Below are 24,628 nucleotides of genomic sequence, written 5' to 3'. Positions count from 1 at the left end.
CATCTTGTCACGTTTTGTATCCATTCGAAGGTTAAACAAGTGAGTAAAATCAATGTTTGTTTGAGAAAGCTAACCTAAGTGTTTGCGACAGGGTTGAGCATGCTAACAATAGCCATTACACTACTGTTGGGGGAACTTGGCTAACCAATATACCAACCGTAGTTCTCAAAGGACATGCCATGGCGATTACCTTTGCCTAGTTTGTCCAGACCACAAATTAACTAGATAATGTGTACGATGTCTCACATCTCGATTTGACAGGTTCGCGTGGACTCCAGACAATCTGATGAAACAAAGGCGATGTGTAGTTTGTACCCAATGAAGTGTTCAGGAGCCGCACTCCTGCAGCTGAATTATCTAACAACCTTGTTGGAAGTGCTGAGCAATTAAACGAAAAACTGACCTACATCGGTTCAATTTGAATTCCATTTCGTTCTTCCTGTGCGCAGTTTCTCTAGGGAAATCAGATCAAACCCAAACAGCGATTTAGGGAGTTGTAGTTTTATTCAGTTTAACGCAGAAGGTAATTAACTACAATGACCATTATCCATTGAGCGCATACGCGGTCTGTTTCTCTTTTACTCCTGCTACAGACATAATTCAAGAGGGATACATGAGCTCTACCTGATAGTTGGTATTCAGACAAAAGTATGCACTTCAGTAACTAAAATAGCAGCTCAGCAAATGAAATATCAAACAAGTAATAGGCACATGGCATTTGGTAAACTGATGGGCAGTCACCATCATGGGACTTTTGTTCTAGTCTGTTACTGCATTTAATGCATAACTTTTAAATAATTGAAACGACCTCAAAAAGCACTAATCACTTCGTACAACTGGTCGGTATTTATAGAGCTGAAGCAGATATGAAGGCTTCATAGAAAGCACATAATGTATACAAACATGGCACTATCGGTATGATACATTTTCCAGTAAGAGTTGATAGTTATATATTCACTTGTGACAACATTCTCTTGCTGTCAATATATTCCAGGTTTGAACATCATTTTGTTCTTGCTTAGAAAAGTGATTAAAAAAAGGCCAGGGGCCTTGCCTGAGATGTGTCATACGGTTCAGTTGTAATACTGTGTGTGGAGTTGGTCAGTCATACTCACAGAAATCTTTGTTTGGTACATTCTTAACCCTCAGCATCTATACAAATTTTCACCTAGTATTTACCCAGAGTAGTAGCTCATACATAAATTGGATCATATACATTTAGCTTATACAATACAACTGAGGTGAATCTGTACATATTCAGAGTAAACATTATCAAGACCCTGCCGACTTCTGCTGGTCTTGGATGCTGACGATGGCTTGCACAGTGTTAGGCAGCCAGTCCCAATCCGCTCCCTACTTGTTCCCCTTGGCCGAAAGGTTAGAGAGCCAAAGGAAGGGGTAGGGAGCAAATTGGGACCCGCTGTAGGAGTGGAGAGAGGGCCTTAGCGTGCGTCGTTGAGTTTCCGAGCAGTGGTCAGGATCTCCATGGCTCCTTTGCTGAGCAGGAGATCGGCCAGGTCCACCCCCAGCTTCTCAGCTGCTACCTGGGCACACTGAGGCACATTGTGGGCTGTAACCCCAACATGCTGGATGTCTGCCGCCGACTCTAACTGAGAAGAGGAAAATGGAGACAATCAATTAGCTAAAATATCACATTCACTTTCTAGGAACAAAATGAAACTAGCCATAAATCCAAACTTTCACCACAATGTTGAAACTGAGCATATCAGTTTAGATTCCAGGATAATCGTAAGCATGACGACCATACAAAAACAGAAAATATCACATACAGTAAATAATACATTAAGAATATGGCATGACGGCCATATAAAAATAGGTCCTGTCCCCAACCTTATTTCCTGGGTCTACACTGATTTCCATGGCCTCCTTCAAGCTGTCAGCTCCATCCAGGCTGTACACAGCACCAGTCAGAGAGAGCTGGAACAGGAGAGAAGAGCGTTAAACTCATGAGCACACCCACTCTCATCAATTACAGAAAACTTCCATCTGCAGATAATTTCGACAGTCTACTGATTATTTTAAATAGGCCATTGGAAGTGACTGAATAAAATCAGTACAGTACAGCAATATGCTTAGAGGTAATTCTGCTCAGCTCTAAGGTTGGTGGTTTCTGCATCTATTCCCGATTCTGATTAGATGTCTAACTATTTCCTTACCACCGAGTCCTTCACTTCTGTGTTCACAGCAACTGGTACACTGCAACCTCCCTCCTGTGTACAAAAAGTATCAAAGCAGCAAGGGTCAGAGTGATAATATAGAAGGCTTTGTAATATTGATGCACACAAATTATGATCCATGCAACAAATTGATTGTGTGAGGCAAGAAAAATACACATTCAGTTCTATAAGCTGCAGCTTTTGAACCGCAACTATTCGGCATCAGCAGGTGCAGCTGCCAGCTAGTGTCTTGTTTATGTTTTTGTCAGGCGTGTGTATGGGGAAACGCATGGTTAACTTGCCAGGCGTCTGAGAAAGGCCCTCTCTGCTATGCAGCGCAGCACAGTCTCTGAGTGGTGCAGGGTAGACACCATCTCCAAGATGTCACAGTCTCGCGCCCGCACCTCCACGGCAAGGGCACCCTGGGGGATACAGACTCAAAGTCTCAGTGCAGTCAAAAATGTGATTTCCCTGTGACACATTGGTGTCCTTTAGTAGTAGTTTCTTTGCAGCAAATCGAACATGAAGGCCTGATTCATGCGTCCTCCGAACAGCTGATGTTGAGATGTCTGTTACTTGAACTCTGAAGCATTTATTTATTTGGGCTGCAATTTCTGAGGCTGGTAACTAATGAACTTATCCTCTGCAGCAGAGGTAACTCTGGGCCATCCTTTCCTATGGTGGTCCTCATGAGAGCCAGTTTCATCATAGCGCTTGATGGTTTTTGCAACTGCACTTGAAGAAACTTTCAAAGTTCTTGACATTTTCTGGATTGACTGACCTTCACGTCTTAAATTAATGATGGACTGTCATTTCTCTTTGCTTATTTGAACTGTTCTTGCCCTAACAAATAGGGCTATATTCTGTATACCACCCCTACCATGTCACAACACAATTAATTGTCTCAAACGCATTAAGAAGAAAATAAATTCCACAAATGTACCTTTAACAAGGCACACCTGTTAATTTAAACGAATTAAAGCAGCATAAGTCCATGGCCCCATCCTACCTGTTGTCAACAGTACAGGCTGCTGGCAGTGATGTAATGGTGTGGGGAATGTTTTCTTGGCACATGCCCCAAAGAATTCAGGCTGTTCTGGAGGAAAAGAGTGGTCCGACCCGATACTAGATGGATGTACCTAATAAACTGTCCACTGAGTGTATATTTCCACATTGATGTTTGAATAATACTGTGAAATTGTGAAAATGATAATGCCCTTTTAGTAAATTAGTTAATAAACCAACAAGAAAGAGATCGAAAGTTGTCTGCCAATAATAGCTAGTTTTCAGAATAGATGTGCACGGTGTGGCACTCGTGGTGTAACGGTTATAACGGCTGGCACCCCAGGTGCTTCCTGTAAACAACAACAATAGCTAAAAACTGTACCCACCTGGCCAACAGCATACATACAGTCCTCAGGGCCAAGAACCTGTAGAGACAAACCCAACAAACATTTCATTTCTACAGCAGCTTCTATAGCTACCAAGAGACATACAACACAACATTATCAAATACATTTTCCTAGCATATTTATCAACTTAAGGAAAGGGGGATACCTAGTCAATTTATAGGTATGCACTCTGAAATTGTATTGTTTGGTGAAACATTTTGTGTCTTGTGTTATGCCATGACATTTGCCTTGAGGGCCAGGCACACCAGAGATGTTTGGGGAGGCTGGTTGCATTGTACCTGGCTGACTCGTGCCTCCCACCCCATCCTCTTCAGCCCTGCTGCCGCCAGGATGATGGCAGCATAGTCCTCCTTTTCATCCAGCTTCTTCAGACGAGTGTTTAGGTTACCTCGCTATAGCGCTCATGTTAAGGAACAATTACTAGGGGAGACTGGGGGCAATTGTAACACCTTGAATTTTGCCAAACAGAAGCTAGCTAGAGTGATGAAACACACAGAACATGCCCATTTAGTTTTTTTCCTGCTTGAAAAGTTACAGCCAAATATCTCACATTTTATGGGCAATTTTGTTAGGGGTGAAAGTAGTTTTGTGTATTTAAAAAAATTGGCTGTATTTTTCTTATATTGCGCTGAGCACTAATGTCTAATAAATCCAACTAGCATAATTTGTTCTCTAAATATTTACATGAATGATGTGGTCACTATTCAAGATGGCACGACAGATATGGCCGCTCTGCTTCTAGCGCCTAAGCAACTTTGCAGTATTCAGGGTTTTTTGTGTGTTATTTCTTACATGAAAATGTTCACAAGCGTTTCACTACACTGCAATAACATCTGCGAGATTTGTGTATGTGACCAATAAAATTTGATTTAATTTGTTGTCTCTTGCTAGGCACATGAGGTTGTGACATGGCTGCTGGGTTGGGGGCATTCGTAACACAGTGTTAAAATGACCCTGAGCCAAGCAGCCAAATGATGAAAACAAGTGAATTTAACTTTAAGATTGTATGAATTATACATATAATAACTGTAAATAGCCTTGGGGTCCTGTAAAGTGCCAAATAAGTTGTAAACGGATATAATCTCGGTACCATCGACTATTCACATGTTTTGAGAGGAACCAAATGGCCATGTAATTATTGGTTACGTACGTAGAAATGGTCATATTTCTTGCAAAATCATTACATACGTCTATGATATGATTATTCATAAACATTACTTTTTTCATTTTAATACATGTATTTGGTTGATTTTGTAGGTGTTACATTTGACCCCAGCTACTATTACAATTGCCCCTGCATGACTTTTCGGATTAAAATCAATATTGTGATCCGACAGGTATGAATGATTAGGTGACAGATATATAAGACACTTGAATGACTGGCCTAGTTCAAGTCTTCTCTGAGCAATAGAGGAGGACAAAAACGTATAATTGCCTCCAGTCTCCCCTACAATAGCTACATGCATGAATACTGACAGCAATAAGACACACAGATGGATAGACAGTAAATCATATCAGTTCTGCATTAGAAAACGATACAATGTCTTTAAACTCCAGATGAGGAAACCTCTTCTTCAGCTGAGCAGCTCGACGCAGAGAGCTAGTACCAATCACACTGTGAGAACAGAACAGACACAGACGTCAGTGGAGTTTGGTCTGAAAATCATCCATTGAAGTTCTCAAAAGGATCACATATATATATCACACACATTGACCATTGCATTGTAACAGTCAATAATTCAAAAGGACATGGTCGCAAAAAAACAAAACAAAAAAACAACTAAGTTTTGTCTTTTTTTGCAGGTGCAGTTTTGCAATTGCTCCAACTGAATATCATAGGATATGCCATGTCCTAGTCTTAAAGCTTGATGAAGACATTATAGGCTGTGTGATGTGTGTCAAGTTTATCACAGAACACTGAGAATTGGTATCTTTCATTCACTATTCTCCCTGGCATAGTGGCACACCTACCTGCCATCTGGCAAAGTGTCCAGGGTCAGTCCACTGTTCTTTGGATGTAGCACCACTGCATCATGTGGGCTTTCACGCCTTTGAGAAACATTGGAAAGGAAGAGAAAACATATACACAGAGAATCTTAGTATTCAAAAGGGAAACTTATTTAGCAAAAAAGACATAGGCCCAGACTCAATGAATGTGAAAACTAAAACAAATTTCCATAGATCAGTTCACAATTGATTTGTATGAATGGACATTTATTGGAAGACATCAGCTTCCGGCTGTTGTTGTTGGTACTATCCATCCCACAACACTGTCACTGCTTAGTCCAACTATAAGAAGAGTGTGGATGACAATGGACAGTGCTGATGATGTACTAAGTAGGGTTTGTACTCACTGAAGCACTGCTCCTATAGTGAAGCCATTGGGCAGAGTTGTAGGGAGGTCTTTGAGAGAGTGCACTACTAGGTCTACCCTGTTAGAAAGAGAGATGCTGGTTATAGAATAGTTGTACACTCCAAGTTTTTTCATTAACTCCACAGCCTTGTCATTTCCAAACACCAAAATAAACCCCCATTTCACAATATAGTTAATACTATAATAAAGAACTGCTCTTTATTTTCCAACCTCTAACGCACTCATCTACAAGTTACTGACAAAATAAAGGAAACACCAACATAGTGTCTTAATACGATGTTGGGCCACCACGAGCCGCCAGAACAGCTTCAATGTACCTTGGCATTGGTTCTACAAGTGTCTTGAACTCTATTGGAGGGATGCAACACAATTCTTCAACGAGAAATTACATCATTTGGTGTTTTGTTGATGGTGATAGAAAACGCTTCAGAATCTTCCTTAAGTGTTCAAGTTGGTTGAGATCTGGTGGTCTAGCCATGGTAGTCAAAATAATGGGCAACTGAGCATTTTTACACATGACTCTAAGCATGATGGGATGGGGGCTTTGTCATCCTTTGGGGGCATAGCCATGGTAGCCAAAATAATGGCCTGCCCACCATTTTTATACATGACCTTAAGCATGATGCAATGATGTTAATTGCTTAATTAACTCAGGAACCACACATGTACGGAAGCACTTGCTTTCAATATTCTTTGTATTCTTTGTATCTTTTATTTTGGCAGTTACCTGTACGTGTTCTTATGCAATGAAATCTGATAAAGTTCAGAGTTGTGTCAACAGAGGGAGCTATTTATCAGACTTGCTACTTGTCACCAGGAGAGTGTCACTCAAATCAATACTTTCATTAACATTGTCCATACTTACTCATTCCTCTCCAGAGCATTCTCGAGCTCCTTTGTGAAAAGACTTTTCTCACCTATCTGAAACAACCAAGACACATTTTGAGACGCTAAATACAGACATACCAGCCACGTTGCCATACCAACAGCACTGATAAAGTTAATAAAAATAGCATCCTGCAATGGATTGACAATGATCTCAAACCTACAAATACAATTCAAGCATTATTTATTCTGAACTAACCTTTGATAATGCAGTGTCCAAGATTTTGTCACCAATTGTGGACATGGCAACTGGAATGAATGAAAAAGTAGTGTATTACAATCATGACTATGAATGACAGTGGTAGTGAGGTCATCAGTTCCATTTCAGCAGATTCTCTTTAAAAGACAGTCAGAGCAACAAAGCCGAAAGACAGTAAACTGTGTGTCAGTACAGTTGTATGCTTTACACCATCTTCTCCCAAACACAATCTACTATTTGTTCAGTAACTGAAAGGCTGACAAACAGAGGAAAGAAATACAGAGAGAGAGTCAGGGAGGGAAAGAGAGAGCGGGAGGAAAAGTGAGAGAGCGAGAGAGAGTATGGCTGTATGAGTGTTCTTGTATTACGCATCTCTACTTTTCTCACCTATTTCAAGATGGACATCTGGATAAAGTGTCTTCAGTTTCTCTGCCACATAATCAGTCTGGATGCGAGCCAACTGAAATATAAAAATACATAATTTTATATTATTACATACATTATGTAGATATGAAAGGAATGATGTGCCAGGTGAAACTGATTTATAATCATTGCTTAGAGCAAATGTGGGCAATTTCCTTGATAAAGGCTACGACATGGACATTAATGTGAAAAAATAAAAATAGTGAACATTGAACAGTGAACCATCGTATTTTTGTATAAAAGATCTAATAATGAGAGAAACAATAGCGGGTTTTGCATTTGGTCAAGTTAGTGTGGGAGAGGTTGAAGAACTATTGTTATCCATCAATAATGATAAGCCACCATTTATTGGTATTGACAACCTAGATGGGAAACTATTGAGAATGGTAGCAGACTGTATTGCCACCCCTATTTGTCATGTCTTTAACCAAAGCCTAAAAGGAGTGTGTCCCCACAGGTGTGGAAGGAAGCTAAAGTAATTCCACTACATACAATTGTAAAGCACCATTTGCTGTCTCTAACAGCCATCCAATTTGTTTGCTGCCTTTTCTTAGTAAATGCTATTTTTCTAAATAACAAGTTAACTACTGACCATTCAGTGACCACTCGTGTCCTGTGGATGGGGGCTATGTCATCCTATGAGGGCATAGCCATGGTAGCGAAAATAATGGCCTGCCCAACATTTTTATACATGATAAGCGTGATGCGATGTTAATTGCTTAATTAACTCAGGAACCATGCCTGTGTGGAAGCACCTGCATTCAATATACTTTGTATCCCTCATTTACTCAAATGTTTGCATTATTTAGGCAGCAAGCTGTAACTCTCCAACCATGTGATGTAAAGGTGATGTTTTTTCAATAACAAATGAGGATCAATAACATTAAAGGCTGCACTGAAATCTAACAAAACAGCTCCAACTATCATCTTATTATACATTTCCTTTAGCCAATCATCAGTCATCTGAATCAGTACAGTACAAGGGGGAGTCCACACAGTAGGCAGAAAATATTTTGGTATCACGGATTGTTCTGGCAATTTTCACATATAAACTTAATTGGGAGGAAGGATGCTTGACAAACATATTTTTTTTTATCATCATGAAAGTGACCATTTCAGGTCCTTTTTTAGACCTATACATGACTCCTGTAAGATGTTATGATATGTGAATCGTACATAAGACAGACAACATCTTGGTGTCATTATCCTCCTTATAGTGTGGTCTAACATATGGAGTATATCTAGATTCTGAAAGAAAAAAAATTCACATTGAACATAAAAAATATTAATATCTCAAAAAATACACTTTCGTATTTTGCCTTAATAGACAGTATTTGGAACAATATACTCTTTAAACATGTCACATTTCTAGAGTAGGCTCTCTGCTAATTCTGAAGTGATGATACATTTTATGAGCAACACCAACACAGTAAATGGGTCAATGGAGCTGTGCATAACGAGTGTGACCATTGAGCAAGTTGAGGAAGCTGAGCTCCTAGGAGTAACATTGGATGGTCAGTTATCATGGTCAAGTAAGTCATATTGACTAGGTTGCATTAAAGAAGGGGTGAGGTATGTCTGTTACAAAAAGTTTGTGTTTTTGACTAAACTTGACTGTACTAGTTGTTCAGGCGCTGGTCTTGTCCGATCTTGATTACTGTGCAGTAATATGGTCAGCTGCAGCAAAGAATGACCTAGTAAAGCTGCAGCTGGCTCAAAACAGAGCAGCACAACTTGCACTTAACTGCACACACAGAACTAATATCAACAACATCAATTATAGTCTTTCCTGGTTGAAGAGAGATTGACTATTTCTCTTCTAGTCTTTTTAAAAACATTTGTATATTGAAAATTCCAAACCACCATATTTGCATATACTTCAGTTAGACATACATATCCCACTAGGCACGCCACTATGGGTTTCTTCACGCTACCCAAACAAAAAAAACTGATTTAATGCGTCAATCTGTTATGTAGAGCAATGTCATCATGGAATGTTCTGCCACCAGAGGTGTCAAAAAGCAAGTTCAGTAAAAACTTGCACCTCTTCTCTTTCTAAAGATCTAAATGAACTGTACTGTATGTACAGTTGAAGTCGGAAGTTTACATACACTTAGGTTGGAGTCATTAAAACTCGTTTCTCAACTACTCCACAAATTTCTTGTTAACAAACTATAGTTTTGGCAAGTCGGTTAGGACATCTACTTTGTGCATGACACAAGTAATTTTTCCAACAATTGTTTACAGACAGATTATTTCACTTATAATCACTGCATCACAATTCCAGTGGGTCAGAAGTTTACATACACTAAGTTGAATGTGCCTTTAAACAGCTTGGAAAATTCCAGAAAATGATGTCATGACTTTAGAAGCGTCTGATTGACTCAAATGATGTCAATTAGCCTATTGGAGGTGTACCTGTGGATGTATTTCAAGGCCGACCTTCAAACTCAGTGCCTACCCTGTTTGGTCATAATGACCATTGTTATGTTTGGAGAAAAAAGGGGGAGGCTTGCAAGCCGAAGAACACCAGCCAACCGTGAAGCACGGGGGTGGCAGCATCATGTTGTGAGAGTGCTTTGCTGCAGGAGGGACTGGTGCACTTCACAAAATAGATGGCATCATGAGGTAGGAAAATTATGTGGATATATTGATGCAACATCTCAAGTTAAAGCTTGGTTGCAAAAGGGTCTTCCAAATGGACAATGACCCCAAGCATACTTCAAAGTTGTGACAAAATGGCTTAAGGACAAGAAAGTCAAGGTATTGGAGTGGCCATCACAAAGCCCTGACCTCAATCCAATAGAACATTTTTGGGCAGAACTGAAAAAGAGTGTATGAGCAAGGAGGCTACAAACCTGACTCAGTTACACCAGCTCTGTCAGGAGGAATGGGCCAAAATTCACCCAACTTATTGTGGGAAGCTTGTGGAAGGCTACCCGAAGCGATTCACCCAAGTTAAACAATTTTAAGGCAATGCTACCAAATACTAATTGAGTGTATGTACAATTCTGACCAACAGGGGGATGTGATGAAATAAATAAAAGTTGAAATAAATCACTCTTCTATTATTTTGACATTTCACATTCTTAAAATAAAGTGGTGATCCTAATTGACCTAAAACAGGGAATTTTTACTAGGATTAAATGTCAGGAATTGTGAAAAACTGAGTTTAAATGTATTTGGCTAAGGTGTATGTAAACTTCCGACTTGAACTGTAGGTATGTGAATATGTATACATGAAGAGTGTGTAAATAGTTTTTAAATAATTGTCTCTTGGTGCCTTGACAATATATTACTTTTAATTTTAATGTAATAATATCTAAGGCCGTTCTTATCTATAACTGTTCTTTACCTTTTCATGTATTTTCTGTTTTATGTGGACCCAAGGAAGAGTAAATGCTGCATGTGCAACAGCTAATTGGGATATGAATAAACATCAAGTTAACCACAAATGTATGCATTGTCATCAGTTATATAGCCTGTGCAGTATCTGTGACACATGGCCACAGACACTTGTGTGACTATCACAATGGTGACAGATCAGGGATGAGCTCTTATCAGATGAGTACACACAGACCCACCCTTTTCAAGTTGACCTCCCTTCCTAACCTCTCAACTGAAAAATCCTTACTAATATGGAGGTTAATACAGGGGCTTTTTGAGAGGACATTTTACTATGATGACTGAATGATTTTAAGTCAACATTTGGTGACCAGAAGTAGTGAACAGTAATATTAATGACATGAAGTGATCAAATATCCTACAGTAGATCATCTGAACAAGCTTGTGAATCAATTAATGATTCCATTTTTATTTAGTCACATGCACAGATGTAGTTGCTGTGTACAGTGAAAATCTTAAGCTCTGAGCGCCAAGGTGTGAATAAAAATAATTATTATAATGATATACATTTACAACTAAATGAATGAATGAATTTACCTGGCTCTTCCTGGTCCCCATCCTAATGACCCGATTCACTGTTCCGTTTCCATCCTGTTAAGAAAATAACAAAAATACATCAACTTCCTTATAAGCCATCTTCCTAATAACTCCAGCTTATTAGGCAAGTACCAGGTTAAACCTTAAATCACTCACTCTAACACACTTATAAGGTCCTTCCTCCATTCTTTCGGGTGACTTAAAAAGGGGGATCTTCCTGGTAAGGGTGAAAAAAGACGAGAGCTCTTCCTCAGGCTCTACAATGATGTGTCTGTGAGGAGTATGTGAAGAGCACTGCTATGAGTGTCCTTGCCCTGTAGTGTCTTAGACTCTAGCCTCCACCCTCCTGGCATATGCTGATAAATTAAGAATGCAGATTCATTGTGTCAGTTGTTGGGTGGTGTGTGGTAAGCCTACACATAGCCTTCACACTGTATTATTTAGGGACAAATTAAGAATTTAGGCTATTCTTTTCGCATTTTTTCTTGTCATTGTCAGTGCATGTAACACTTATCAATCCAATAATAATACAATCATTCAAATTGAATTACATTATATTATTTTAAATGTTTAATAAAAATGTCTGATCCACTCATAAAATTGAAAATGTTCAACCCTGCAAAATTGAGATTGATATAGTTTTTCCAATTTTCTAGTTTATCTTTTTTCGTTTGTAGAGTAACAGCTAGGCCTAGCCTGTATGTCGAAACGGAAGGTTAACTTACAAATCTGCACATAATGGCATTTTATGTACACTTCCTATGAAGTCGCCTATGCTTATCTTGTGAATTTAGCCTAATGCATGGATTGCGTAAAGAAGAAGGATTAAGCTTCCCTGCCAGACCCCGAACCCCTGTGATGGCTACCTTGCATAGCCACTGGACAGGGGGCATGGGTATAGACCCATCTGGGACAAAAATCAGAAAAAGTCAAGCGGTCTGAATACTTTCCGAATGCACTGTAGACAGGTGTGTGCCTTTCCAAATCATGTCCAATCAATTGAATTTACCACAGGTGGACTCCAATCAAGTTGTAGAATCTCAAGGATGATCAATGGAAACAGGATGCATCTGAGCTCAATTTCGAGTCTCATGGCAAAATATCTGAATACTTATGTAAATAAGGTATCTGTTTTTTTGTTTTTTTTTAAATGTGCAAACATTTCTAAAAACCTGTTTCCACTTTGTCATTGTTGGGCAATCTGTGTATATTGATAAGGATTTTCTTTTTTAAATCAATATTAGAATAAGGCTGTAACGTAACAAAATATAGTAGAAGAAAAGGGGTCTGAATACTTTCTGAAGGCACTGTATGTAGCCTATTGGCCTACCGGTTTGCATTTGAAATATATTTGTATCCTTTGCTTGTTCAATTGCAAAGACATTGCCAATTTTGTATTGTAGTCAACTTTGTTTCCGAATTATCAGAGAGACAAACAAACAGCTTGATTCTATGTTGAGCAGAGATCTTCTGCGTATAAAGTGATGCGGAATTGGAGAAAAAAAAACATCTTACGACGCTGTTCTAGGAGTAGTCTGGGGCAATCAGTAAATAAATAGCAACTTTAGTGACGATGGTTTTGGGAAACAGCTTGTCGATTTAACAATGCTCCTAAGAAGGTTCTATAAATTAAACTTAGCCTTAAAATGCTTTTGGGAAACTGGGCCCTGATGAATTACAGATACTCACGGCCAAGACACTTTGAACGCGTTAATTCAGATTTCCAAGGCAAAGATTTTTATAACTAAACCAATATAGACCACAGCCTGTCGTTTCCAATGGGAGCAAATTAATCAAAGTGGGCACAACAGGCAAGGAGGTGGGCAGAGCCAAGCACGAGCTAGCAAAATCCTATTGGCACGCTCTAGCATGTATTTGCATATTTCTGTTAGGGAATGCCTGCTCTGAAGTGCGTGTGTGCAATAACTCAATCCGCCCTTACACTCCAAACAACGTATAAAACAAACTGTTTTGTATTCCAGCCAATGTGGCAGTTAGATTTATTTATTTTAATATACCAGCCACTCAGATTTTTTACCAGACAAAAAAAAATCCGCCATAATTACACACAAAAAAATGGATGAGCATACTTAATTATGCCTTACTATTAAGAAGTAAATGTGGTATATTGCTCGATTTAATATTCTGTGACCTGAGTCTTCAGAGACTAAAATGTTCAGCTGCCCCTTTAAATTGGTAACAGGGCAACTGAGCATAGATAGAACAATTAGAATACTTCATATATAAATGTGAAGCATCCAGTTGGTTTCCACTCACTAACAAAATATGGTGGCGAGAACAAGCCCAGTGGCCGGCAGTGGGGAGAAATGGATTTAGGTCGACGTCCTGCAAATTCTCTCATCGATGAAGCATTTGATGTCAATACAGTTCTGTTTCCAAAACTAGAATATGTTACTAACAGAGTGGACTACCTTTTGTAAACTTTACCCTTTGCCAAAGTTTTTTTTTTAAATGGGTTGTTTAGGAGTTCAAGGGCGAATTGAGGTATTGCACTTCACAGAGTAGGCGTTCCTTAAGGAAAATATGCAAATACATGCTAGAGTGCGCCAATAGGCTCTCACCTCCTTGCTTGTTCTGTGATTAATTTGCTCCCATTGGAAAAGACAGGATGTGGTCTATCTGGCGTTAGTTATACAAATATATGACTCGAGTCATCACGTCTGCCTGTGAGAATCTCACTAGTAGAGGCTGACGATGTCTCTTTCTGCTAGCTTGTGAACAAAACAATGTAAATATCCAAGATACACTAGGACAAAGGTACACTTTAGTAGACTTGAGTAAATTAGACCAACTTTTATGCCTGTGCGCATTGCTTCTAAAAACATATATTTTAGCACTTCACTAGCAGTGCTCACAGCCCCCCAGACAGGCAGTGTTGCTGCGTAAGGTGGGATAACGTTACGATTCAGATTTCTTTGTGCATTACAAGATATGAAACAAAACGGCAGAAATACTTTGAAAACCGATATTGCAGCATTTATTTAGCCACAAATCACAACTCGCACTATTTGTATGAAATGCTGCACTGTTGAGCCTTGACTGTGAACCTCCCCAGGTGTCAGCTGTTAATTTTAGGCCCTGATTTAGGCAAAAGGGTAAAGTCTACAAAACGTACTCCACTCTGTGGGTAAACTGAAGAAAAATACACTGATTTACAGTTCATATAAGGAAATCAGTCAAATAAATGAATTATGCCCTAATCTATGGATTTCACATGACTGTGCAGGTGGCATTGTGTTGTGACAAAACTGCACATTTTAAAGTTATCTTTTATTGTCCCCAGCACAAGGTGCACTTGTGTAATGATCATGCTGTTTAATCAGCTTCTTGATATGCCACACCTGTCAGGTGGATGGATTATCTTGGCAAAGGAGAAATGCTCACTAACAGGGATATAAACAAATTTGTGCACAAAATCTGAGAGAAATACAAACATGTCTGGGATTTTTTCATCGGACCAACACTTTACAAGTTGTGTTTATATTTTTGCTCAGTGTAATTTTGGGAACAAGAAAAACGTATTGAGATCAAATGTTTCATTGATCAGAACATTTGCAGAATGTTGGCTAAAATTTATCTCGTTCTTCTCCCACTAGGCTTCCTCTTATCACCATATTTGGTGGCGAGTGGAAATGCCAACTGGATAATTATACATCCGGTGAAACATCTGGCTCATTGTTCCATCTGTGGCTACGCTAGCTTCAACCTTATGTTGGTGCTAGCAAGTAGGCAAGGTGTCAACAGACCCCTTCAAATTAGTGGATTTATTTATTTCAGCCAAATTCGTTGCTGACAGGTATATAAAATCGAGCACCAAGCCATGCAATCTCACTAGACAAACTTTAGTAGTAAAATGGCCTTACTGAATAGCTCAGTGACTTTTATCGTGGCACCGTGATAAGAACTAGTCAGTTAATCAAATGTCTGCCCTGCTAGAGCTTCCCCGGTCAACTGTAAGTGCTGTTATTGTGAAGTGGAAACATCTAGGAGCAACAACAGCTCAGCCGCGAAGTGGTAGGCAACACAAACTCACAGAACGGGACCATCGAGGGCTGAATCGTAGAACAGAATGGTCTGTTCTTGGTGGATTGCAACACTCACTACAGATTTCTAAACTGCCTCTAGAAGCAACGTCAGCACAAGAACTGTTAGTCGGGAGCTTCAATGGGTTTCCATGGCCGAACAGCCGCACACAAGCCTAAGACCAGCATGCGCAATGCCATGCGTCGGCTGGAGAGGTGTAAAGCTCGCCGCCATTGGACTCTGGAGCAGTGGAAACGCGTTTTCTGGAGTGATGAATCACGCTTCACCATCTGGCTGTCTAACGGACAAATCTGAGTTTGGTGGGTGCCAGGAGAACGCTACCCACCCGAATGCTTAGAGCCAACTGTAAAGTTTGGTGGAGTAAGAATAAGGGTCTGGGGTTGTTTTTCATGGTCTGGGCCAGGCCCCTTAGTTCCAGTGAAGGGAAATCTTAACGCTGCAGCATACAATGACATTTTAGACAATTCTGTGGTTCCAACTTAGTGGCAACAGTTTTGGGAAGGCCCTTTCCTGTTTCAGCATGATAATGCTGCCATGCACAAAGCGAGGTCCATACAAAAATGTTTTATCGAGATCGGAGTGGAAGAACTTGACTTCGCCCAACATCAGTGCCTGACCTCACTAATGCTCTTGTGGCTGAATGGAAGCAAGTCCCCGCGGCAATATTATGCTAGTAGAAAGCCTTCCTAGAAAAGTGGAGGCTGTTATAGCAGCAAAGGGGAACCAACTCCATATTAATGCCAATGATTTTGGAATGAGATGTTCGACGAGCAGGTGTCCACATACGTACACTACATGACGAAAAGTGTCTCTCCGCCCTAACAATGGCAGTCGTTGTCCACGAAGCGGCACTACTTCATCTTCATGCTTGTGTGACACTTTTGAATTTGCGTCAAAAAGGTTTAAAAGTGTTTTTAGACCGTGTCCTTCGCTTCCCGCCTGCCGAACACCTGCCCTCACTGTCATTAACAGAGCTGCAGGAGAACAGAGCTGCAGGAGAACAGTGCCCGACAGGCGGGGGTGAAGGACACCGTCAACCTGTCGTCCCCACCTCCCGCTAGCACAGCATCAGACGGAAGGCAACACTGTGTATTAGCTGGCTTGCTAGTTAGCTAGCACACAATGTCGCCCCTGCCTCCAGCCTGCTGTGTCCTGGAGTCCTCCTGAGGACTAGCTGGCAAAGCTACCACTGAGTCCTTTGCTCCCGCCTGCCGAACACCTGGCCACGACATCTTTAACAGAACTGCGAGAAAACAGTGCTCGACAGGCGGGGGTGAAGGACAGTCTACCAGTGTACGGATAACTAGCTACCGGTAGGCTGGACAATAGAATGAGTCAAAATTCACCCAAGGCTGAAAAATGTCCAAGGAACGTTGGCTGAGCTGGAACACTAGAGCAAGGCCATAGAAAATAAACTTTGCCGAGCCTCTTCTGATTAGAGTGATGCTTAGAATTCCATTTACCCTAAATGTCACAAAAAATGTATCCCTTTTTATTTTACCACTACAATCTGTTCTTAGGATGAATCTGAAAAAGAACAACTTGTGTAGAAAATAAACATCCGCACCTCGATGGTGTCAACTGTGATTACATCTGCATAATGAGGAATTGTTTTTAAAAAAAAGAAAAAACTTTGACTATTTCTCTAAAATGGATAACATAAAATACAAATCCTCAGCAATCTACACACAATATCCCATAATGAAAATAAAAACAGTTTTAAAGACATTTTTGCAAATGAGACTCAAAACTGAGCGCAGGTGCATTCTGTTTCCATTGATCATCCTTGAGATGTTTCTACAACTTGATTGAAGTCGACCTGTGGTAAATTCAATTGATTGGACATGATTTGGAAAGGCACATACCTGTCTATAAAAAGGTACCACAGTTGATAGAGCATGTCAGAGCAAAAACCAAGACACGAGGTTAAAGGAATTGTCCTTAGAGCTCTGTGACAGGATTGTGTCGAGACACAGATCTGGGGAAGAGAACCAAAAAATGTCTGCAGCATTGAAGGTCGCCAAGAACACAGTGACCTCCATCATTCTTAAACGGAAGAAGTTTGGAACCACCAAGACACTTCCTAGAGCTGGCTGCCCGGCAAAACTGAGCAGTCAGGTAGCAGACAGAGAGGTGACCAAGAACCCGATGGTCACTCTGACAGAACTCCAGAGTTCCTCTGTGGAGATGGGAGAAGCTTCCAGAAGAACAACCATCTCTGCAGCACTCCACCAATCAGGCCTTTATAGTAGAGTCGCCAGACGGAAGCCACTCCTCAATAAAAGGCACATGACAGCCCGGTTGGAGTTTTCCCAAAAGGCACCTAAAGACTCTCAGACCATGAGAAACAAGATAACCTGGTCTGATGAAACCAAGATAGAACTCTTTGGCCTGATTTCCAAGCGTCACATCTGGAGGAAACATGGCACCATCACTACAGTGAAGCATGGTGGTGGCAGCATCATGCTGTAAGGATGTTTTTCAGCGGTAGGGACTGGGAGACTTGTCAGGATTGAGGGTAAAATGAACAGAGCAAAGTACAGAGAGATCCTTGATGAAAACCTGCTCCAGAGCGCTCAGGACCTCAGACGGGGGTGAAGGTTCACCTTCCAACAGGACATTGAGCATAAGCACACAGCCAAGACAACACTAGAGTGCCTTCAGGACAAGTCTCTGAATGTCCTTGAGTGGCCCACGCAGAGCCCGGATTTGAACCCGATCAAACATCTCTGAAGAGACCTGAAAATAGCTGTGCAGCAACGCTCCCCATCAAACCTGAGCTTGAGAGAATCTGCAGAGAAGAATGGGAAAAACTCCCCAAATACAGGTGTGCCAAGCTTGTAGCGTCATACCCAAGACGACTCGAGGCTATAATCTCTGCCAAAGGTGCTTCAACAAAGTACAAGGGAAAAGGGTCTGAATACTTACGTAAATGTCATATTTCCATTTATGATGTTTAATAAATTAGCAAAAATTTATAAAAACCTGGGGTATTGTGTGAATAAGGGGGAAATAACTATTTTATCATTTTTATAAATAAGGCGGTAACCTAACAAAATGTGGAAAAAGTCAAGGGATCTGAAAACTTTCCAAAGGTACTGTATACTAGGTTGAGGTTAGTTGTATTACTTTTACCCATTTTTCTCCCCAATTGGTAGTTAAGGTCTTGTCCCATTGCTGCAACTCCTGTACGGACTCGGGAGAGGGGAAGGTTGAGAGCCATGCGTCCCCCGAAACACGACACTGCCAAGCCACACTGCTTCTTGACACACTGCACACTTAACCCAGAAGCCAGCTGCACCAATGTGGCAGAGGAAACACCATACAGCTGGCATCTGAAGTCAGCGTGCATGCGCCTGCCCCCCCCCCCCCCCCCCCCCCCCCCCAAAGTCGATAGAGCGCAATGGGACAAGGACATCCCGGCTGGCCAAAGCCTCCCCTAACCCAGACAATGCCAGGCCAATTGTGCGCTGCCTCATGGGTCTCCTGGTTGCAGCCGGCTGCAAAACAGCCCGGGGTCGAAACCGGGTCTGTAGCGATGTAGTACCTTAGACTGCTGCGCCACTCGAGAGCCCAAATAAATAAACAAATAAATATTACTGTAAAAGTAATGAGTAATCATTTTAGAAAATCATGGGACATATAGTCTTTGGTTGCATGCTACTTTATGTCAAACATATTGCTGCTGAAGCCTATACCTGATGCTTAGTGGTCTTATGCTGCCATCTATTGGAAATATTTAGCAGTTCATTTATTAATTCATATAAAGACTGAGAAATAAAGTGTATTTTTCTTATTAATTCCTGAGATCAGTCTCAAACCTGCCCCACCTATCTCACCCTAATTGCTGGACTTTTACATAGAGGTTACTAGGTCACACCCAGTTCAAACCACATTTGAAATATAAAACATAAAATGTGGCTTGTTTATCAAGTGTTCTGCCTTGCAATAATAAATACACTGCTCAAAAAAATAAAGGGAACAATTAAACAACACAATGTAACTCCAAGTCAATCACAGTGATAACCACAGACCACTTCTCAGTTCCTATGCTTCCTGGCTGATGTTTTGGTCACTTTGAAAGATGGCGGTGCTTTCACTCTAGTGGTAGCATGAGACGGAGTCTAAAACCCACACAAGTGGCTTAGGTATTAATGTTAAGATATAGACCAGACGCTTTGGAAAAGGATTGTATCACATTGATCGATATGGGAATTTGGCTAGCATCTTTCCGAAAAAATGTAGTATCGTCAGCCAGCTGGCTTATAATCATTTCTTTACCTGCTATGGAAATACCTTGTACAGGACTATTTAAATAATTTGCAAAAAGTTGGGTGATTAATAAAAACAGGTACGGAGAGATAGGACAACCTTGCCTAATTCCTCTCTTTCACTCAAATCTAGGTGAAATGCCATATTTTTGATAGAGCTGTTACCATTTGCATAGAGAGTCTTAATAGCATTACAGAAAAAAATCCCCAAAGCCAAGTCTCTCAAGGGAGTGGAAGAGGAACTGATGTTCTACTGTGTCAAATGCTTTATAAAAATCTAAAAATAATATAAAGCTATCCTCGGTTATTAGGTCTGAGTAGTCAAGTATGTCTAATACTAGTCTGACATTGTAAGAAATATGTCTGTTCCTCATGAAGCCAGACTGTGTTTCATCAATGATTGCATCCAGGACTTCTTTAATTATTTTTGCAAGTAGTCTTATAGTCAATATTAAGAAGACAAATTGGACGCCAGTTATCGATAAGCAGCACTTCTTTTTTAGGCTTAGGTATCAGTGTTATTAACCCCTGGCTCATTGTAGGAGGGTGAATATTGTTTTTAATACTCTCTAAAAAAAAGACTTAAAATAGGAAGGGAGCTACTTATTCAGAAAATAATTTGTAAAATTCTGATGTAATTCCATCAACACCTGGTGATTTATTGTTCCTTAGATGTTTTATATAATCTCCAAGTTTTATGGGTTCATCACACTGTTTATATTCTATATCACTGATGGAGTGAACATTATTCAGTGAGTCAAAAAAACATATCTGTGGATTCCTGACAGTACATAGAACTATGCAATTCTGTAAAAATTGCTACAGTATTTAGCGATTAATTTTTGGCCATCTGTAATAACACCATCAATGTTTAACTTATGGATAGTGTTATTTTCAGAGTGAAATTTCTCAAGTCTAAAGAAACAGGATGAATTATGTTCTCTCTCCTCAATTTTTTCTTAGATCTAATAAAGGCTCCTTCTGCTTTTAATCTATATATACATATATTATCCAGTTTATTTTGTAACTCAATTAGTTCCATCTTCTCCTCCGGCTGGGGACCTCTGAGAAAGGGAAGTTATCTTAAAGATCACCTTTTCCTCCTCAGCTCTTCTGGTCTTAGCAAGATTACTACCATATTTTCTACGGTATTTGGACACCTCAAATTTAAAGAGCTCCCAGTTCTTGCAATAAGATTTTTCTTCACAAGCCCTTTCCCAAAAGTGTGAAAGCAGATCTTTAACCTCAAACTTAACTATATCATTATATAATAATGAGCTATTTAACTTCCAGTAGGATGCTCTACCAAGGTTAGTATCAGGGGTAAATATTTTGATATCAATGTAAATGGCCCTGTGGTCTGTGAGGGGAGTAGTACAAATATTTGTAGTAACACACTATCAATACATTTGGATAAAAGCCAAAAATCTATTCTGGATTGTCTGGAACCTGTTTTGTTACTCCAAGTGAATGATCTGTCAGCCAGAAACCTCTCTCCATATATCAGTAAGATCAAATCTTTCCATAAAAAGTATTAAATCCAAATTCTGATTGGTTGGCCTACCTTGGGGCCATCTATCAGTTGAATTATCTATAGTAATGTTAAAGTCCCCTCCTATTAATAATAACGAATTGGGAAATTTAGATAACCAATGAAGTATATGTTTCCCTATAGATTCAAGCAACTCATCATTCTCATGTTTGGTGTTGTACCCGTAGAAGTTTAAAGTAATGAGCGTACTGTCATTGTAACTGATCACAAGACAAATAAAGTGACCAAAGGGGTCATATTCCAAGTGTAGAATATAACCACCAAAGGTATTTTTCATTGTAGTGACACCAGCGGAGCGTTCAGATCCATGGGAGTGCCAAATATTGTTGCCCCACTGTGGGGGCAACTGTTCTGCCTTACTATTATTATTCGACCATGCTGGTCATTTATGAACATTTGAACATCTTGGCCATGTTCTGTTATAATCTCCACCCGGCACAGCCAGAAGAGGACTGGCCACCCCACATAGCCTGGTTCCTCTCTAGGTTTCTTCCTAGGTTTTGGCCTTTCTAGGGAGTTTTTCCTAGCCACCGTGCTTCTACACCTGCATTGCTTGCTGTTTGGGGTTTTAGGCTGGGTTTCTGTACAGCACTTTGAGATATCAGCTGATGTACGAAGGGCTATATAAATCAATTTGATTTGACCTCCAGAATTTGCATCAGCCGAAATTGAGTGAGACTCTTGCAAAAAAACAAAAAGCTGTTTGAAATTGTTTAGCAAATAAAAATAAGGCCTTGCGCTTCCCTTTGTTTCGTAACCCCCTAGCATTAAGAGAAACTATAGACAAAGACAAAACAACAAAGATTATATAAAAGTATTAACTTTAGTAGGATAGGTCAAAAACGTAGGAGCAGTAAACAACAAGGAACAGAGATCTGCACCATTTAAGTCAATTTAAAGTGAAAATAGTTTATTCCATAAACTTTGAGCTATCCAGCTTTTGAAATTCAACTCAACTGAAAATTATGTTCAAGACAAGGGTTCTTGTAAGAGAGACTAAAAACCCTCTAGTGTAATCAGGAACTATTCTGAGATATAAAATACAAAATAATATTTTAAATAAAAGGGTACCTATTACTTTAAGTGCATATGAAAACTGATCATAAAAATGTTTTAATAAAAAATGTTTTACATTGTGTATATATATTACATGTTCCTAAGACCTTTTTCACTTGGAAATAATTATGAATAACTAAATAGAAAAATAACCGTGTAAAGTCAGAGCAGACCTGTATGCCCTTTAAAACAGTATCTTAGTTACTGTATACATAAAATATAAATACTGATTTCAGTCTTCTTCGTCAGTTTGTAAACAAAATAGGTTTTCTGGTCATACAAGAACAAACTAAATTGAAGGACCTGAGTATTCCGAAAAATTGTCAAAATAGCCATGCCACACTTGCTAGACTCATCATCCGAGTTAATTGCGTCAAATCTTACAAATCAATGAGCTCGACCTCTAGATTCCTAAGAATGAACAGATTGACGCATATAAAATTACTCAGCAGCGATTTAGAAACAAATCACCAAAAAAGTTTTTTTTATTTTTTTTTATTACTCTGTCTGTTTAAAATCGGCCACATATTTAAGAAGAGGACAGGGACATGCGTTTTGTTTAGGTTTTACAACTTTTTCTTTAAAAAAAGTGGTTAACCTTGACCAGAAAATGTTTAATGGTTGAGGGCTATGCGCCAGCCATCGCTAGCATTGTGTATACCCAGGAGAAGTGAGCTTGCTCACCAAGTAGCCGTAACCGTGTTAATAATAAATTACCCGAAGTAAATCTACAGGGTTAACGCCCTAAAATAACATCAGCTTTTTTCAAGATTACTTCAACTATGGCAAGTAGCTGTGACATATGGCAATATTATGAAACTGAGCTCCATGGCGGATGCATTTATCAGAAAAATGATCAGTTATCAGAAAAAAAGCGTTGTTAAAAATGTAATGTGTCCAGCCTACTACCGTTGTCGCAGCTGGAATCAAACATTATTTCTGCATTAACGTATATTGGAGCGTCCACGCCTCCCGCTAATTTAACATTTACCAATATATAACAGGTATAAAGGGAGGGTTCCTGCAAATGCGGCAACGTCCACATACAGGAACGCCCCGAATAGCATCCTTCTCCAAATTAGCTGCTGTGCTAGACGGAGCGAAAAACGCGTATTCTACCACATCAGAGTTATAGGTGACGTTTTGGAGAAAAATGCGGGTCAGACTGTTTCTATACAGGTATCCACAAATTATACAATTATAGGATCACGGATTCTTTAAATAACTAGATTTTCATAAACAAGTACCCCTCCCCAAAAACATTTCGGCAGTTATTTGTCGGACGCTGCATATTAACCACCCAGGACGCCAATGGGCGGCGTCTTTTATATGGATATTAACTGGCTAGCTACACAGAAACAAGTCTATGTGCGATATATATCTGGAGTGATTAATTGAACGAGAACTAACCACTTCAGAGGAATACATGTTTTTATAACTCTGAAATCTTTCGGCAGTACGTAATCGCATGCTAGAGTATTTCTTGAACGTTTCCTCCCCGAGGAGCCAATAACAAATACCCATTCACTTGTTTAGCCAATAGCAGCGCGTGTTATGTAATTTTCCACCAATCGATGTTCAATGAAGGCTGTCCCAAAAACTAAACTCCTCGTGCACCGTACTCTCAGATTCTTACCTGTGCGTTTAGAACTTCACCAGACATCTCCTCGCAAACAAACTGCCCAGAGATGTTATCAAAATGGTGTTCAAAATCATTAAAATATATATGCTGTTATCGTAACGAAATAGTAAATGAATGTCAAATTCCAATCCACCTTGGATCAGTGACCTCGACGACTATGTCATTTCCGTCAGAGTAAAAATGAGGCGTGGCGAGTGTAGTTATGTGGCGCGTTCAAGGGAGTTTGACTATGTAGGCAGCGCTGTCCTGTCTGTCCGTGTGATTCTTTGCTCACCATAGTTGAGAGACCCAAGGCATAGGCCTACTTTTCTTACTGATAGCATGGCATGTAGTTCATAACTAGTGTAGCTATATAAAAGGCATCTTTCCCATAATATTTATACACGGACAATGGTTTCTCTGCTAATAGTAATATATTGTATTGAACATTAGCTACTTATTTCAATTGACAGTCTTGTGTAAACACATTTATTTGTATAATGACTGTTTTGTTTGTTTATTGTAATGGGTAAACCTGGGAAATAAGATGATGGCTGATGGGTTGCAGTGCACTTAGTTAATAAGTCTGTCATTTGGATCCAATGCACTTTCGGAGAATCATGGCGGAATTGGATGTCGATAATGAAACGA

The 24,628-nt window shown here is 39.8% G+C and overlaps 1 protein-coding gene across 2 annotated transcripts; it reads right to left on the bottom strand.

Moving 5' to 3' along the window:
- Positions 1-485: 485 nt before the first annotated feature.
- LOC139418743 (hydroxymethylbilane synthase a) lies at positions 486-24,180 on the bottom strand. Of its 2 annotated transcripts, none has more exons than XM_071168417.1 (14): positions 23,993-24,180; positions 11,413-11,466; positions 7,435-7,507; positions 7,048-7,097; positions 6,829-6,884; positions 5,944-6,021; positions 5,561-5,638; positions 5,129-5,204; positions 3,868-3,981; positions 3,569-3,607; positions 2,480-2,599; positions 2,178-2,231; positions 1,852-1,938; positions 486-1,610 (listed from the first exon to the last, which is right to left on the bottom strand). In XM_071168417.1, the coding sequence occupies exons 1-14, from the start codon at positions 24,017-24,019 to the stop codon at positions 1,443-1,445; spliced, it is 1,074 nt and encodes a 357-aa protein (XP_071024518.1). In that variant the 5' UTR covers positions 24,020-24,180; the 3' UTR covers positions 486-1,442. The 2 variants fall into 2 exon arrangements, with proteins under 2 accessions (XP_071024518.1, XP_071024517.1); XM_071168416.1 differs by lacking the exon at positions 23,993-24,180 and adding an exon at positions 11,569-11,763.
- Between the last annotated feature and the right edge of the window lie 448 nt (positions 24,181-24,628).

Source organism: Oncorhynchus clarkii, chromosome 10 (assembly GCF_045791955.1).
Source record: "Oncorhynchus clarkii lewisi isolate Uvic-CL-2024 chromosome 10, UVic_Ocla_1.0, whole genome shotgun sequence".
NCBI lineage: Eukaryota > Metazoa > Chordata > Actinopteri > Salmoniformes > Salmonidae > Oncorhynchus > Oncorhynchus clarkii.
Note: the sequence above shows the minus strand (reverse complement) of the source record. Positions and strands in the feature narration are given on the sequence as shown.

Excerpts from the sequence above, each read along its gene's own strand:
- LOC139418743 (XM_071168416.1), bottom strand. The coding sequence starts at position 11,598 with ATGGAGGAAGGACCTTATAAGTGTGTTAGA. Across the intron at positions 5,205-5,560 it reads GACACTTTGCCAGATGGCAG|TGTGATTGGTACTAGCTCTC; the intron begins GTAGGTGTGCCA and ends CTGTTCTCACAG. Across the intron at positions 1,939-2,177 it reads CAGAAGTGAAGGACTCGGTG|CTCTCTCTGACTGGTGCTGT; the intron begins GTAAGGAAATAG and ends CTCCTGTTCCAG.